Below are 18,528 nucleotides of genomic sequence, written 5' to 3' on the forward strand. Positions count from 1 at the left end.
ATTTTAAAAAAATCCTTCAAATCTTAGACATATAAACTTAAACACAAAATCACAAAAAATTGTCATTTACTCAGCTTTTTGCTTCTGTCTCTTTCTAACTATCGACACCCACCTTCTACCCTCTTTCTCTTTTACTAAACATAAATTTACAAATAATTTTAAAAATTAATTTTTAGAATTATAAAAATCTAATTTTAAAAACTTATTTTGATCAAAATATAATGATAATATCATTTTTAATCATTTGAAATTTGGAATAGAGAGAAAAATATTTGACGTAAAAACAAGTTAAATAGAAAGAAAGTAAACTTTTGAAAAGGATAAAAAGGTTAATAAAATAAATTATTATTAAAAACATTTAAAAAATATTAATAAAATGTAAAAAAAAAAATTTGCAAAAAGCAACTCTAATTTTGTTAAGATTGAACTTCATGGGCCAAAGCCTGAGGAAACGCAGGCAATGAGCAACCCTAATATATGGTCAATAACCTTTATTTATGAGAAAGAAAAAAAATATTTATTTATTTGTCTTCTCCAACAGTTTAAACCCTTAGAACGTTTAAACCCTTCACTTCTCCGCCATCGTGTCCTTCCTCATCCACCGGCTGAACAAAATTCCCTGAACCGAAAAACCGACGAACGAAGCAAATCATTTGAACCGTTTCAAAGTCCATGGAAGAAGATCATACGGAACCATTCAAGGATGGTTCGGACCTCTGCCAGCAGCTCATGGACCGTTACGCCAACTCCTCCGCGCCGCAGCATCGCCATCTCATCGCCACCGCCGCCGCCCTTCGCTCCAACCTCGCCGCCGAGTCCCTCCCCCTCACGCCGCCCGCCTACTTTGCCGCCGCCATCTCTGCCCTCGACGCCGCAGAAGCACTGGACCCCGTGGCACTCTCCGCGCTCATCTCCTTCATGGTCATCACCCTTCCCCTCGTGCCGCCCGGCGGCATCGCGGCGCCAAAGTCGCGTGAGGCGGCGGAAATAGTTGTAGCAGTGCTGGCGAGGGAGGGGGAAGGGTTGGGGGTTTCGAGCGTGAGGGCCTTAGTGAAGTGCTTGGGGGTTTTGATTGGGTTTTGTGACTTGGAGGATTGGGATGGAATCAAATTAGGCTTTGAAACATTGGTCAAGTTTTCCATTGACAAGCGCCCAAAGGTAGCAGTTTATGCTCTTTTTTTATGCTTAATTTATATTCAATTATGCAGAGACTTAGTTGGGCTAAACTTATCTTAGGAGGCGAAATAGAAATGTAAAATGAATCAAGGTTACGATTGTTGAGTCTCAAAAATCTTGACACTGGAATTTGTGGACAAATGCAGCTGGAATTGCAGTTGCGATTTGATTTTATAAACCTAAAAAATCCGTATGTTGCTGTTGCAATAGCTTTTTTTGACTTGTATTTGTTACGATAGTTTTCCCGTGCAATGCAAGCAGCATTTGGTTTTGCCAGCTTTGGTCCGTGCCATTGTATTATTCCCAAATTTGCCATGAATTTTCCTTCACTCTGGAGTGTGTTGTGGTTGGTTTGTATTAGGTACGCAGATGCGCTCAAGAATCTGTTGTGAAGGCTTTCAAGTCTATCAAATCCTCCACTGTTACCAAGGAAGCTAGCAAGTTGGTTTTGTCAGAGCTGAAAAGTTGCAGTGCTTTGGCGATGAAATTAAATGCTTTAAGGACTGTTGATGAGTGTAAAGAAGATAAGGTTTTGAAACATGAACACCTGGAGGTCCTACATGTACTGAATTTAATTAATCTGATCGCTCCACATCTTTCAGCAAAAGTTATTCCTAAAGTTCTTTCAGAAGTGCATAAATTATTTGGTTCTCAGTACTTGGAACTTACAAGGCATGTTCTTAAAACTATTGAAGCTATTTTTGAAGCTTCAAAAGTCCGAAATATAGTCCTAGAGACAGAGGGCATTGTAGTTTCTCTTGCTTCATTAGTATCTTTGGGAGATAATAAATCCTTGGATACTGTGATTTTTGCTGCAACCTTATTAAGATTTGCAATGGACTCACTTTATACTGGACAATCAAGCTTGTGGATCAAGAATCTTCCTCTAGTTTGTGAATCTGTGATGGGTATGTATGTTTCATCCACGTTCTATCAATTGTAGAAATCATTTAGGTGTAATCAATTCATTCTAGGGATTTTGTTTTGATTATATTGTATAAATCTACTGTAATTTCTGTAAGTCTTATTACTGGTTAATGATAAAATGATAGATTAATTTTGTCACCGTGGGAGCATTGTTTTGAAATCTATCTTTTATTTAGCCACTGCTTAACTTATCTTTTCACGACTTCCATGCAGCATTTGAAGATTATTTATTATTTAGTTAATAGTTATATTATGTTGAATGAAATTAATGGCTTGGGGAGGGGGGTAGGATTGCTAATTACTTAATTAATTTTAGGGATACTGTTTTTTCTCCCCTTGTATTTTCCCCTTCCTATCCATTGTTCTAATACATGCTGCCAATGATGAACTTAGGTCTTCTAACTTTTGAGGGAAACACTGCTTCCCAGACTTCAAGAATTTTGAGTGATGTGCTCAAGCATCATGTTGGTTCCCAAAGCTTATTAATTGGTACAGATCAAATATCTCATGATAGTATTCAGGAAAGTGTGGAAGGCAATGCAATAAAATCGACATGTGCAGTTTTTGAGAATGCTCTTTCTGCTACTGATGGAATTCCAAATGAGCATGTTTTGTCTGTCATATCTGTTCTATTTCTTGAGTTTGGTATGGAACTCTAACATATAGTAGTTTATAATAAAGAATAATTGTTCTTTTTAATTTTTTATTCTATCTAATTGGTCTTAGCTGTGGATTGTCAGAGACATGATGGCATAATTTTGTTTAACATGTTACTGCTATGGCATTGCAAGATTTTTATGTTTTATAATTTTTTTACGAAAAATTATTGTCCACATGAATTTTTGTGTTATACAATCTTGTTTAGCTTCTCACTGTTTGATTTGTAGCGTCTTGCTTATTGTTAATGTTTATATAAAGTGCTATATCTTATATACCAGGTTCTTGTCTCGCCATTGAACAAGGATGTTCTATTTTAGTGAGGTTCCTGGTTTTATGAGTGAACTTAGAATTGGAGCTGCATAGTGGATGACTATATATTAGGAAACCCTAGGGTAATCTAGGTGTTGTGAAACACCATAAGCAACAATGTTGTCAAAATTGAGATTTTACCTTGGATTTTTTTTGGGGGGGCGGGGGCAAGTAAAAAAGATCATAAATCGTGGATTGTAACAAGGATCATAAGATCCTTCTAAAAATGAAAAATTATACTTTTAACATATACAAATTCATAGGAAATAACATAGATAATGAAAATAATCTCTACATTACATAATTGTTAAACTACACTTCAACTGAAAATTCATAAACCTAACATCCAATACGACTCATGATGTCAAAGCGTCCAATTTTGGAATCTAGAATTCTAGATATTTAGTTTAGTAGAAAATCTCTAATGTGCCAATCTTTGTAATCATCCTTCACATGATCATCTTCATTAAAGGCTTCTCCTCCACCTTCATTGATTACATCATCAACAGCATTTGGAACTTCCAAATTATCCAATGGTGCACCACCTTCACCACCAGCATTAACATCTTCTCCAACCTGAACCAAATCCTCCTCAGTTGGAATTCAAATCCAAATTAGTTTTGGTCATTCTCCACTATGCATCATTATCAAATGGAGTATCCTTAATGTTAAGTTTTCTCTTGTCTTAGATTACTTTTTTGTGGCCAATTTTGAATTAACAATCACAAGCACAACATCATTTGTAGCTTAAGACATTTTCTTTTGTTGCTGTAAACTTAAAATATTACAAAATCAATTAGTACATATTCATAGGTATTATTTAATTATAATTTAAAAAAAATAAAATATACTACATTTCATAAATCTGAAATCCTACCATCTCAAAGAAACTCCAATTGCACTGCAATTGGATGAACATGTCAAGCTCAATGCATAAACTATGAACCTTTGCAGCTCTAAATGTTCATCACAATAAGAATTTCACCACTATGCTAGTGTTTTGTTTTTAAAACCAAGTTGAGCTACTAAACTACCACAAAACTATGCTTTACTTTTGAAATTCCTCAAGCTGGTCATCAATCTTATGTACGTCATGAGCTTCTCCCATCATTCTTTCTAGACATGCACGAAGTCCATATTTAACTTTACTATAGTGCAAGATTGGGTTTACATAGTAGTTTTCAGTATGCAAAGGTGAAAGGCCTATGCAATTGGTTGTCCCATCTTTCATTCAGGATTTCCCATAAAGGCATGTAATCAAAACTATGAAGCCCAGATACTTAGTACGACATGACTATATGGATACTTGGATACGGGAGATTCTTGAAAATTCAAGATACAATACCACCTAAATGCATTAGCATGAATTCAAAGAAACAACATAGTTTATATAAAAAAAATTATTTATAAAGAGATATTGATGACTAATTCATATTAATGTATAACATTTGAATATTAGAACTGTATGGACTTTTGTATTGCCCATTCTACCCTTGCTTTCCATTGTTTTCGATGTACGTTTTTTCTCATCTGAGCAAGAGGCTTCTCATCAGTCACCATATACAAATCCTGCCTCCTTGATGGAGGCTTGAGTGCTTGACAACATATGTGAAACCTGAAACTTTGTTGCTGCTGTTGACCCACCCAGTTCCGAGGATGAGTTTGGGTCTGGAGGCTTCAAATGTGGTCTCTTGACCTATACAACTCGAGATGCTGGGTTTTGTGGCCATGGTGGACTAACTCCAACATTCACCCGATGTGCTCAAACCGTCCCTATTCGCAGCACCTTCCTGACATGATACACAATCCTTTCTTCTTGTGAGACTGTGTTTTATTGTAGTTCAATTTGCCCCCAACTGAACTCCACTTCCGTTGATCCATACATCTTTTTGTGGGTTTTTGATTTCTTCCTCAATCTCTGCCTCCAATTTTTGATATTGTTTTTTAATCTTTTGCACCAAACCCTTGTTCTTTGAAATTTCTATTTGCTTTTCTTGTAAGAGAGTTAGGTCTGGTGTCAACAATTGCAATTTAGCCTCTGTTCTTGCTTCTATCAGACCGATCAATTTCTTCTCCATCACTGCATTTCAGGTTCTTGATTTTCAATTTTTCATTTTGATTCTCATCTTCTGTAGTCTTTTGACTTTCATCTTCTTTTTTGCTTTCTTGTAACCAAGATTGTTGTTCGTCATCTCCAACAGTTACAAAAAAATCAGGATCATATTCAGGTTGGAACCTCTTGAGTACTGCCTTCACAAAATTGCACCATGTTGCATGGTGATTGCTTGCTTTTTGGCAGTACCACCATGTAAGCACCTCCCAACCTTTCTTAGCAAACCAAGCCCATGATAACTTCTCTTCTAGTATTCCTTTCTCCTCAAAATCATAGTTATCAATAGTGGACTATAATGGAATAGCGGAGTGGCCACAAGCCACTACAAAATTTGAATAGCGGAGTGTTTTCAAATAGTAGCCATAGTGGCCGCAATACCAGTCAAAATAGTGCCTGTAGTGCTGTTATAGCAGCGCTAAAGTGAAGCTTTATAGAAAAACTCATTTTTCCCCTTTAAAAGTGGCTGTAGTGCTTCTATTTTTGATTTTTGCCCAAGACGTTTGACGTTTTTTTTTTTTTTTAATTATGAACATGTCATAAGTTGAGTTTTTTTAATATTTTAGCATTTATGTTATAGTATAATTATTTAATTTGTATATTAAATTTCTAAATAGCAGCCATCCTGCTGGGCACTACCCCACCACAACATTTTTTTGTTAGTCTCTACTTGCCTCCATCTAAGATTGATAACTATGCTCAAAATACTGTTCTACCTTTATTAGCCACCAATAGGCTTCTTTCCCATCAAACTTTGGAATCTTCTTTAAAATTTGATACCCACAGCTCCAAGATTGAAGCTCTGATACCACTTGATAGAAACTGGTACCAATGTTAAGAAAAGACGATCTTTATTGAGAGAAAAACCTAATTCCAGCTCTACTTACAATGTGGAAGACTGGAAGAGAACAACAAATCAGGAAAATGACACAACAATAATTCTGCTGGATATTTGGGAGGCCTGGAAACTATCCCATAACTGAATTATTATTACTCCCTGTCCTCTCTTCCCCCCTCTACTACTTATACTGTCTCTTTTATTTACAATTCTGTAACGTACTAACAGAAGTTCTCAGACTAACAGTTCCAGCCAAGAAACTAACCAACGAACTCTAACTAATTATTCTACCGACTAACTACATTGGGGTTATCTATTAAACCTTGGAAATACTATTGATAGTAGCTTAGGAGCTTAAACCTCCTTTCTTGAAAGGATCTGCTGGACTCTCCACTTCTTGCCTTTTCCACTTTCCAGTCGCATCTAGAGATTGACCAATGCTACTACTTCCATTAGACTCTCGAGTTGGCTTTCTGTATGAGTTTTTAATGAAATGAAGCAACAATGTCCCACATCTGGTTTCTAACATCACCAAGGACAACAATGCGGGGTCCAATCTCCCTTTATGTTCCTACTAAATTAAAACATGTTTAGACCGACCCACCTGTCTTCCTCTTCTCACAGTATTTACAGTTGATCGCTTTTTTAGTTTCCATCAATAGAGAACAAAGATGATTCTCGAACCTGATTTGGGTTTATGTTGTGGAAGAATAGAGAGTTGGGCTTTTTGGGTCAAGAAGTCTCAATCAAATATCCAGTTCTGGTGAAATTGTGTGAGCTGCTCCAAGCTCATGATTCTATGCTCTAACTCATCAATTCTGCCATGATTTCACACACTTGAAATTGTGGTAGTGAGTTAGCTTTGGAATCAGTTGGAAAATTCTGTGATTTCAGGATGAAAGATGTGATTTTATCAACATTGATACGAAAATGAAACGTAGCAGATTCAGACCTTAACATCTGTTTTCCCGTCAATTTCTTTATTTGCAAGGTCAGATTGGAAAAGGCTTTACATTTTTTCCATTGTCAAGCGTGCTTGTTACATAGTAGTCAATAGTGGCCATAGCGGCCGCTATTGTGGAGGAGCAAGTGAAGCGGCATGTCGCCGCTATGGGGAGCTTGTAGCGTCTCGTTTCAGTGGAGCGGCCATCGCGTCGTGAATAGAGGCCTAATTGCAGGAGAATCGCAGCCATAGCGGCCCCTATTTCAACCTTGGCCAAAACCTAACTTTGTCCTCACTTTCTTAACGTTGGAAATCTTTAAATGTAATCTTGGGATTTTGCCCCTTTTTACATTTCTGATATCTTCTTCCTCACGAGCCCTAAGTTTTCATTTTCATCTCTCAGTTCTCTGGTTCGTTCTTCCCCATCTTCGTTCTCTGCTACATTCTCTTGCTTCCAGTGCCCTTCTTCATCTCTGGCGAAGCTTTTGACGTGACAAAGTCATCTTCCGGGTATCTTTTTCATCTCTGGCAAAGCTTTTGATGTAACTTAGTCGTGTTCCGGTCGTCTTCATCTCCGGTTGTCTTCTTCAACTCCGGCGAAGCTTCCAATGTGATCCAGGCATTTCCGGTCATCTTCTTCATCTCTGATAAAACATCTGACGAACCTGCATAGTTTCTAGTGACTTACCAATTCCCTGTTTTCTTATTTCCTTATCTGTTTTTTTTTTATATTTCTCTCTGTTTTGGATATTATTTTTATATTAGGTATAATACTTAGAACTTCAAATACTGGCCATCCCGCTATCCACTATGCCACTATAGCGTTTTTGGGGTCGGCTGCTCCACGTTGCTATTCGAAATTGACTACTATGGCTTGTTATCTTTCAACTGTGGAGAAGTTTCATGATGCATTCAAGGTTTTAGAAGAGTGAGGAGACTAAATATTTTGGAATTGTGCGGGTTTTTCTGTTCACTGCTGTATTTGTTAGACTTGAGTTTGAGCACCCAAACTGGAGGATTTAATTGAAAGAACACTAATACAGGCCAAAGCCCTAACAGGGAGGCTCCTTCTTCAAACAAACTTCAGCAATTTGGCAATGACTCAGAAATCTGTCTCAGATCCTATTTAAGAAATATACACATATCTTCCATGCAACATATCATATAACTGTCCTATGGTTTACTAAATTCACATAAGTGCTACTCCACACATCACATAACTATCTTATCATTATTTAGTTGGAGCAAAATGTTATGCTGTTAGTTCAATTCTTTTCCCTTTCAGATGTAATGGAATAGGGTTGTGTTTATAGTCTCAATTTGGTTTCTGATTTGTGAACATGTTTTAAAAGGGCTGATATCCAGAGATTTGACAACTTCGTTGCCATATCAAATTTAGGTTCACTGTTTTCTTTTAGTTCCTTTTTCTAGCTGGATATCTTTTCCACCCTCTTCATTATACTTTTCTTTTTTCTATCTTATTAATGTTATATTTTGTCAAAAAATAAAGTAAAACACTGGATCAACTCTTGATATATGATTAATTGATTGATCTGAGGAATTGAAGTGCTTGATTGTTTTGATATTTCTTTCCACACTCTTATGTTTTGTTCTCTGCTACTTTGTGAGGAAAATCAGGGGATAATGTCTTATTCTATGTTATTGCGCTTCTTTCTTGTTTAAAAAATTAATAGTAGTAAAACTACGTTTTGGCCATATCTTATTCTCTTCTAATCATTTTTTGCTATAGGAAAATTTTCATTTGTGTTCATGAGGAATATTGTGCTTAAACTTGCTGACTTGATTCAAATACTTGGAGGCAAGGTTCAAAATGAGCATGTAAGTACTGGTGAAAGATTCTTTGGCTGTTTCTGCATTGATCTAAATTTTTGTTAGATTGATTTCTACACTTTAACCATGTGTCCATGTCATTTTTTATTCATTGTGTGTTTGTTTCTCAGTCATTTTAAAATTTCTCAGAGTAGTTCAATTATGGAGTCAATAGGTCAAATTTTTTCTTTCTCAATATGTAACATTTAAGTTATAGGCAGTTCGCTATAGATAATTTTTGTAAGGATTTTGCAAGTTTGATCTCTGGCTGGATAAATTGTTGGTATTGGTAAGGTACTTGGGCTTCCAGTTGAAAAAACAAGATATCTGTATGTGCATTTGCTTTTAGAAGCAGTACTGTGGAGATATTGTAAAAATTTATGTATATACTTTTCGTTATAAGTTAGTTATAAGTTAAAATAGCTACTTTTTGTAAAAAAAAGTACTGCTTTTTATGTATATACTCTATTTTCTTGCATATATTAATTTGCAATCAATTAGGTTACCATATGAATGTTATCTTTACTTGATTTTACCTTTCTAATTCGTAACATAATATTAAAAGAATTTGTTCTGAATTTAATATTTCATAATGTTTGAATTATTTCCTATATTCATATCTTAATTATTTCCTATATACATATCTTAATTAATATGAATGTTTAAATTTGTTTAATATTATCTACTTCATAGTACACTTGAATAACATCACAGCCATATGCTGAACACCAGTTCATCTGCAGCTCAATCCTGGTTGAATCTTTAATCCTCAATCCTGTCCCTGTACTTATTTAATAATCAGTTTCAGTTTGTACTCCCTAAAACATTGATTATTACCTACACAAGTACTTGTCTAAATTTCTAATTTTACTGTTATTTCTGTTCTAGTACAATTAAAACTCAAGCTACTATACTTATTATTAGGTCATCTGCTTTTCAATTTTATGCAGCTTCAGAAATGCATTGGGTCTGCTGTTTTTGCTATGGGAGCAGAGAGATTTCTTACACTTGTACCAATATCTCTTAATGAAGACAGATATAATTATTCAAATATTTGGCTAGTACCAATCTTGAAGCGCTATGTTACGAGCGCATCACTTGCTTACTACATGGAGCATATCGTGCCTCTTGCCAAGTCCTTTAAGAAGGCTAGTCGTAAAGGTATATTTACTACATGTTGTTTCTTTTTATAATCTTCATCTTCCTTTGCCACTGAGCATGCTTTTTTCACCTTTTCTTTTTGCTTAGAGTTTTTTGGCTGATTATTCTCTCTACCTATGCCATTGCTCTGCTTTGAGCATAGTACTTTTTCCTTTTGTTTTGGTATCGAGATGGTGGAAATTTGTATGTTTTTCTGCTGAATGCTGTCTCTGTCACCAAGCTCAAAGATTTATGTTTGGGGTTTTTATATTCCAAAAGAATTTTTGACTCATTAAATGCTTGTGCTCTGCCTCATGTCTGAAGCAGATATACGCATAGGACTGTTAAATTAGCTTGTGTACACTGATCTTCTGTTGTCTTCTGACATTAATGCTTTCAACTCTGCTTTCCTGTTTCTTTTCAGTCAAAAAGTCAGGGATTAGTCAGGATTTGCTGGCTCATGCTCATGAACTGTTGGGATTGCTACCTAGCTTTTGTCGTCATGCAACTGATACTTACCAAAGTTTTACTCATCTCTCTGATGTCCTTGTTACTTTCCTTAAAAAGGACTCTTTCATGCACGAAAATGTTTCCATGGCATTACAGGTAACACTTTGATGGAGGCCCTTGTACTTTTGGTTGTTATATGTTTATTTTTTCAATTGACTTTCCCTGTAAATGCTCATATTTTTTATTTTTTTTGTAGATTCTTGTGAATGAAAACAAAGCTGCCCTTAGCCCTAAAAAGAACAAGGAAGATTGCCTTGCTGAATATGAATTTTTGTTAGAGTTCAGTGCGCAACCTGCTTATTCAAAGAAAGCTGCAGCCAAAAACATAAAGTCTTTAGCATCTTGTTCGAATCAGTTGCTTAATGTTTTATCAGATTTATTTATCAATTCACTCCCTGAAATGCGGTTTTATTTAAAGGTTTTGCTTTTATCACTTGTGTTATTCATTTGTCTAGTTAGAATGATACCTTTCTCTCGTGTTCATTTCTCTTAGAAAATGCACAACTTATTTTTCTGCTCAAATATTTGGTCAGTATTCTACTTGGGCCATTTAAAATAATTTTGAAGTATTTTTAGGCTAAAAGTTACACTGTGGCTTGTAATGTTGCCTCTAGCTTTCCTTTCCCTTAGTATGATGGTTTGTGAATTGTTACACATGGTTCTTAAGTCTCAATTACTTTCTGATTTTGGTCATTATTTGCTTGATAATGTATTGACAGTGTTTAAGTAATTTGAAATAGTGTTTTTCCTTTGATTTTTCAGGGAGCAATTAGTTGCCTGGCTTCTATTGCTGATTCTTCTGTAACTACAGATGTTTTTGTGTCTCTGCTTAAGAGGTTCCAATTTGTAGATTGCAAAGGGGAAGCTGAAATATTGACAAGTCACAGCGGAGTTTTAGATAGTGATCAAAGTGATGTGAAGGGATATTCTCAGAGGTGCAGTAATTAATTTATACAAGAATAATTTTGTCAGTGGTGATATGGCAGCCAATAATTTACATATTATATCGGTCTAGCATATCTTTTTGTTTCTTATCAGAAGTTCATAATAAGCCCTTTTCTTTTCTGCTGGCTTTTCATCTAGAGTTTTTTCAGAGTCATTTCACTCAAAAAATGTAATCAGCATCTTGTTGATTTTCTTACCACACAGGTTAGTTATGCATAGAGACCATTCCACAAAGTTTAACCATAGAAGTATGCCATGGGCTAATATGTATGAAGATGATTGAGTGGTTGGCTAGAACTAACAATCTAAGGACTCTATGCTTGTTTAATTTTGGCTGTTTATTGATAAAAGATATAATAAAGCAATTCATGTGTTCACACCCAACAGCTTTGAAAAATGAAGCTTTTAAAGAAGCTAGTTTTAGGAACTTTTGACTTCTACTTCTCCTTTTCTTTATTTTAAATCTCAGGATGCAAGAACACTTTGCCTAAGAAATTTTAACAGAAAAGTAACTTTTAAGCTTTAAAAAGTATAGAATTACCAGAATAACTTTAAATTTGAAGTTCTTAACTTTATCTCTAAAGTAGCATGGTATCAAAGCCTACTTGGCTACGTGGTCCACAGTTTGATCCTTAACTTCTCAATTCTCCCAAAGAAAAAGTTAAATTTACAATATAAATAGGTTGGTTGGCCAATTGTTCATGTTTCAAGTCTTACGCACTCTCGCCTGAGGAAGTCTGTTGAGAGATTTCATAAATCATTGACGTGCTTACACCCAACTGCTTAAGTTTCGGAGAGAGTTGGTACCTGACATTTATAATATTTGTTTTTCTGTATCTGGATAAAAAAGTAATTGAGAGTTGTTCTTTTGTTAATCTTGCACAAAAGCCAACCTTATTTGTTGTTTGAGTTTTATACGACCAAGCTTTTACACCATCCTTAACAATAGTCTGACCTTTTCTGATTTGAATTGGAGAATCTGGAAACTGTAGGCACTTAAAACTAACCGCAGTCTTTTAATTTCTTGTTATTATTTTAATTGATGTCAAAGTCACTTTGTTCTTCAGGTGCCTGATATTGGAAATAGCATCTTGTCTTGTGGAAGGAGCCAAGGATAATCTTGTTGAGATTATTTATGCTTTAACTATACATTCATTTGAGGTATTTCTTAAATGTTGAACAATACCTTTTGTTTATATATATGTATATATATATATATATATATATTTTATTTTATTATTATTATTATTATTATTTTTTTTTGACTAAGCTATTTAGTTTTGTAAAAAATATAATATATGCTTGGTTATGTAGACAACTGATGAGAGCGTTCATCATGAAGCATACAACACACTGAGCAAAATTTTGGAGGTCTGTGTTTGTGAGATTTTTCCATTTCATTTTTTCTCTTGGTACCTATCTCATTACTGTTGCTGAATGATGCAGGAGCACCCATCCTTTTCTTCTCCTAGATATATTGAGCTAATTGATAAATTACTTGGTCTAAAACCTCCAACTTCTATTCCATCTCTTAGGAGTCGGTATGCTTGTTTCTGCATGTTGATGGTACAAGCAGTGAAGGTCAGAATTCTTAGTTATGAATTATGATAATATTTCTTATATACAATTTATTTTAATCTCCATATGTTTAGATATGACAATGTGTAAGATGCTTCTATAATTGTCACATTCAAGAATTAACTTGGTGTCTTGATTATTGTACTTATAAACTTTTTATATTTTCAATTTTTTTAATAGTAATTTTGGTGGCAACTAAAATTGTTTTCTAGCGGGCCATATACTTTTTAAATAAACTGTTAAATTCAAGTTATTGTTACCAACTTGCTGTATTGAAGCATCACTTTCTATGCTTTTTTCCACCTGTATCTAGTAGGTTGTCATAATTTAGTTTGTAACACATTATCACCATAACAGTTTATATGATTATGTTTCTTAAGAAATTTTGTGCCTGGTTTTCCTTTGATTGTTGAAATAACAGTGAAACAGGGTTAATAAATGTACATGACAGTTCTGTTATGTATCTGCGTTTTTTTAAAAAATATTTTGCTAAGAGCTTGGGTCAAATTATTGCATATTGAACATGTTTCTTGCTGAGTTTTGCTTGGAAGGCAATTCATAGCCAAGTTAATTTCATGTTTCTTCTATTTATTGTTCTTTGATCATTGAGGGAGGGACAGAGGGGTGCACACCATTTATGTATAGTTGTAATATTGTACTGTAGTAAGTGATATTCTTAATATACATTCTGCAGATTAGTTTAGAAGAGGAGGAACAGTCAAAGGCTTTTCTTATTCTCAATGAAATCATTCTCACGCTAAAAGATGTAAGTATCAAGAACATACTAGTTAGCCATGTAACCACTGAGAAAAGATGATAACTGTACTGATTCATGTACAATGGTACTGTGTAGGGAACTGATGAAGCCAGGAAAGAAGCTTATGATTTACTCTTAAATATAAGCTCTAGCTTGAGAGATTCATCATTTGATGGTTCTATTGAATCATATCAAAAACTAGTAAGCATGGTAAGTGCATTCATGATTGTAATTTTTATTTATTTTAATCAGAAAAGCACTAATTTGAGAAGATTTGACCTACAAGGCTGCACCTAAATGTATGCTTGTTTGTCATCACTTTAGAGTATAACTTGAACCTCCCACAATTATAATACATTTTTCATGTTTTGTTTTAAGCCAATAATTATGCAACCAATGAGGGGTACACGCACAGTTTGGATGAACTTATTGTGTTAAAAAAAGCATACATTATATGGCATGGAGTTGATAATATGATGCATTTTGTGGAATTTCAGTGACTTATATAGTCTTATTATCTTATACTCAATATACAGATAATGGGATATCTTTCTGGTTCGTCTCCCCATATAAAAAGTGGAGCAGTGTCTGCTCTGTCTGTATTGGTATACAAGGATACAAATCTTCTTGTCTCTGTTTCTGATCTAGTTCCTTCCCTTTTATCTTTGCTGCAAACCAAAGATGTGGAAATAATAAAAGTAAGTGTTCTACTTTTTCAGGATCATATTTCTGTTTGAGCATCTTTCTGCCACTGTTTTATGTTTAATCTTACATCTACAACAGGCTGTCTTGGGCTTTGTTAAAGTGATGGTCTCTTGCTTACAAGCAAACGAGTTGCAGAATATTCTCTCCGATATTATTACTGAAATCCTTCCCTGGTCGTCTGTTTCAAGACACCATTTTAGGTCAAAGGCATGTACACTATCTAATATTAAGCTCCTTTTGTAAACATGCTGGTGTACTTAATTAGATACACATGCACTGCATGAAAACCATCTGTATAACTGATAGAACCCATTTTCTGCAGGTCACTGTTATACTCGAAATATTATTACGGAAGTGTGGTTCTGCTGCGGTCAAACTGGTTATCCCAGAGAAGTATAAGGGTTTTCTCAAGACAGTTCTAGAGGTACTATTAGTATTATTAAATTACTATTACAGTACTGTTGTACCTTAAGTATGGTCTGGGCCTCGTCATATGTTATGGCATTGTATGCAAATCCATGAAAGTAAGCAACATAAGGGCTAAAATATTTGTCAAAATTGAGCTTTTGACTGATTAAGCTTGTTTTTTAGGCTTTGTTTAGATATTTGGAGGAAGAGAGAAAGAAAAAAGTTTGAAGGGGAGGAGAAGAGAGTAGAAAGGAAGGTTAAATTCCTTCTTTATTTAGATATTTAATATTGAGAGGAGAGAGTTATGAAAATAATGACATTATTATCTTTTATATTTTTTATTAATATATTTTTTTATTTTTTTCACAAATGTAAAAAATTAAATATTATTCTCTCTAAAAATTAATATTTTTATTTTTTTATAATTTAAAAAAAAACTATTACTTTAAAAACTAACATATTTTGAAAAAAAAAAAAGAATCTTAATTATGAAAGAGCACAAGAGAGTGGGAGAGAGAAAAACGCCTGGAGAACTCAAAAAACCAACACAAAGGGAGTTTTGAGGGTTTAGAAAAACCTCATAACCCTTCCCCACCTAATTAATTAACTTCCAAACAAGAATTAAACCCTACTAATCTCTCATTTTTCCTTCCCTCTTCTCTTAAACATGAAATCCAAACATAGTCTTAAGCTTTGTTTAATTTCATGTTGAGTTGAGTAGGGTAGGGGAGGGGAAGAGAAGAGTTAGTGATTACTAACCCTTATTTGAAAGTTAATTAAATATGAGGGGAATGGTGAAGAGGTTTTTATAAACTCCCAAAAACCTTCTTAACTTTGTTTTTTTGAGTTCCCTCATTTTGAAAAATTTTTAAAAAAAACTTAAAATGACTAATTTAACATGTTAAAATACTTAATCATTATTAATTTTTAGAGAGAAAAAATATTTTATTTTTGTATTTTTAAAAAAAGAAAAAAGACAAAAAAATATATATATGAATAAAAAATATAAAATGGTAATGAATGTCATGTCCTCTTTTTTTAACATTAAACATTCAAATAAAGGAGGAGTTATAACCCTTCTTCCCTTCCCTTCTCCTCTCCTCTCCTCTCCTCTCCTCATAAATCCTTTAAACTCTTTCTTTCCCTTTCTTTCCAAACTTCTTAACAAAGCTTTAAGGATAAAAGTAACTGAGAGGCATTAAACGTTCAATAAGCCACATTTTTCTTTTTTACCATAATAAAAAGAAAAAGTTCAGTTCTTGAGTGTGTTTAGGCAAGGGGGCACTAGCTATCCATTTGGTTCCAATTTTTTCCTTGTTTTCTGCTATACATTAACTCCTATCAGGGTGACTTTGTCTTTATATATGTATATATGTAAAACTAGATAAGTTGGTTGGGGAAATTGATAAATTAAAATATGTATGGTTAATCAAAACCAGAGAAATTAAATCCCCTGCTCAATGTAAAAGCTAAAAGCATGATTATGTTTCCATATTTCTGTTAGCTTTATTTTGACTTCTTTTCTTTTTATATTAGGTGACCACTTTTAAAAATTTATGTAGTGCGCTGATCAGGTTTATAAAAACGTCCTTGCAATTAGGTTAACTCAGTGGGTACAAGAATGTTCATTATAAAACTATAATTGATGAAATGTTAATGGTGGAAAGTTCTATTCTTTTATTTTTTGGATTTTGCATCTTCAAGCTCATTTGAAATCTGTAATATTTGTAGATGGTGTACTGCTGACTGGTTTTACAGGTTTGATATAAGTTTCTATTATGGTGTCTATTGACTTGCAGAATCGGCATGGTAAATCCAGTGAAGCAGTCACTAATGATACAGAAAATATGCCTGAAGATTCATCTGCCAAGAGGTATGATTTAGTTTCTTTTGAAAAATATTGAGTTGGATTCTTGTTCTTGGAAGCTGAATTAGAGCCCTCTCTTTCTTACGTACTCTCTTTCTCTCTCTCTCTCTCACACACACATACACATACGTTGTAGGCTAAAGTGGAGGAAGTCTGAAAGTTCAGATACCCAAGAGAAAAATTCTGTCAAACACAAAAAGAGAAAGAGGGACAAGAAATTTGAGACAGACATGCCTTTCAAAAAGGAACCCCGTAAGTCTACTAGCAATGATGGATTCAGATTGCCCAAGAGAAGTAAGCACTCTAATGATAAAAATTCAAATGTTGGAAGGTTAGAAGAAAATAAAAAGGGTATGAAAAGCCAGAACAATAGATTCACTGAAGTTGGTGGTAAGAGAAAGGTAAAACTGACAAGTATGAAGGATAAAACAGCTTCTTATGCGTCTGTACGCCCTCCCAAGCCGCAGAAGCTAAAAAGGAAATTCAAAAGAACTTGATATATGAACTACACTCAAGCTCTTAAAACATATCCAAGATATATATCTCCCTGACCATACAGGTGTTGATAATGTCATTTATCTGTAACTGCATATTCAAGATGAGAGATAGCAAGTAAAGGGCTATAAGCGGGGATTTTTGAAGTGTCTTCCCTGCTGAGCAAGCTCTATAGAGAGGAATTCGGCAGTGTTTTTCAAGCTTGATGCTCGAATCTCCTGCCTTACAAAATGGAGAGCTGGTTACTGCATGCATATTTTTTTGGCAAAGTTAAGAACCTGATTAAAGTTGTTGTAATGGATTATTGGCCCTGGTTGATTATGTAAATAGGTATGTTTTGCCATCGGCAGAATTTTTCCCCAACTGCTAGATTTTGCAAGTCTTGACTGATGGTTACCGAGTTAATTCTTCAGTATTGTTTGTAATTTTTTTGCAAAATAGCCAATGAAACTTGATCGTAGAGTCTCAGTGGACGTAGTTCCCCTAGTTTTCAGAAGGTACTAAGTTACCAACTATGCTGCGCGAATAGTACTAGTATCCAGTACGGATATGGATACGAAATACGATAATTATTAAAAACCTAGGGATGAGATATGCTAATATAATTTTAAAATAATATGAATAAACAATATAAAATATTTGTAGATTATTGTGAAGATACTGATAATAAACCTTAACCAACTTGTATCGTATTTTTCACAAGTAAAGATTGATGGATTTGATTAAATAGAGGGACAAATGCGAAAAAATTAAGAGAGAGCTAAAGTAGTTTCTATATTTACTATGACAAGCTCTTTTATAGGAAAGAAAGATAGTCCAAATTAAATTTCATATAATGTTTTCTTAATAAGTACTTCGTACCACTGAATTGCACTGATCCTTGATAAGCAAGACACTTGGTATGGTATGTAATGAGTATGGATAAATTTGATAGAACAAAATGCTCTACTTCAAAAGTTACTGCCACTTATAAGTTGAATTGTTGGATTGTATGTTGATTTTTATGTACTTATACTGAAATTATCATCTAATTATGAACCTGTTTTGACTTTTGGTTGCTTAGGTTCATTTTAAGATATTGTACTTGAAAATATCATCTTTACTACAGTTGGAAGTATAACTGCACATAACGAATGTTAATATAACATTTTTTGATACTTCCGTCATCACCTTCTATCTAACAACAGCTACTTCCAAAAGAAAAAACAAAAAATACTCAAACTGTGAACCTTTAAATATAGAATATCAAACATTCGGCAATTTACTTGGTCATTGCAAGAGGACAAGAAAAACAACACAACTATTAAAGCTTTTAACCAAAGGTTACTAG

At 34.2% G+C, this 18,528-nt stretch overlaps 1 protein-coding gene across 1 annotated transcript; it reads left to right on the top strand.

Annotated features, from left to right (window-relative positions):
* Window positions 1-500: 500 nt before the first annotated feature.
* On the top strand, window positions 501-17,630 carry LOC113872436 (RRP12-like protein). Its single transcript, XM_027509981.1, has 18 exons — window positions 501-1,158; window positions 1,538-2,084; window positions 2,497-2,748; window positions 8,714-8,802; window positions 9,744-9,954; window positions 10,358-10,539; window positions 10,640-10,861; window positions 11,206-11,378; window positions 12,456-12,549; window positions 12,703-12,759; window positions 12,835-12,969; window positions 13,661-13,732; window positions 13,820-13,933; window positions 14,260-14,421; window positions 14,507-14,635; window positions 14,751-14,852; window positions 16,636-16,709; window positions 16,840-17,630. The coding sequence occupies exons 1-18, from the start codon at window positions 673-675 to the stop codon at window positions 17,198-17,200; spliced, it is 3,462 nt and encodes a 1,153-aa protein (XP_027365782.1). The 5' UTR covers window positions 501-672; the 3' UTR covers window positions 17,201-17,630.
* Window positions 17,631-18,528: the final 898 nt, after the last annotated feature.

This window comes from Abrus precatorius, unplaced genomic scaffold (genome assembly GCF_003935025.1).
Source record: "Abrus precatorius isolate BTA unplaced genomic scaffold, Abrus_2018 Scaffold7, whole genome shotgun sequence".
NCBI classification, from domain to species: domain Eukaryota; kingdom Viridiplantae; phylum Streptophyta; class Magnoliopsida; order Fabales; family Fabaceae; genus Abrus; species Abrus precatorius.

What these genes read in the sequence shown, in the direction of transcription:
- LOC113872436 (XM_027509981.1), top strand. Translation starts at nt 673, where the DNA reads ATGGAAGAAGATCATACGGAACCATTCAAGGATGGTTCGGACCTCTGC. An exon ending in ATGTTTCCATGGCATTACAG is followed by an intron (nt 10,540 to 10,639) that starts GTAACACTTTGA and finishes TTTTTTTTGTAG; the next exon opens with ATTCTTGTGAATGAAAACAA. An exon ending in GAAGATTCATCTGCCAAGAG is followed by an intron (nt 16,710 to 16,839) that starts GTATGATTTAGT and finishes CATACGTTGTAG; the next exon opens with GCTAAAGTGGAGGAAGTCTG.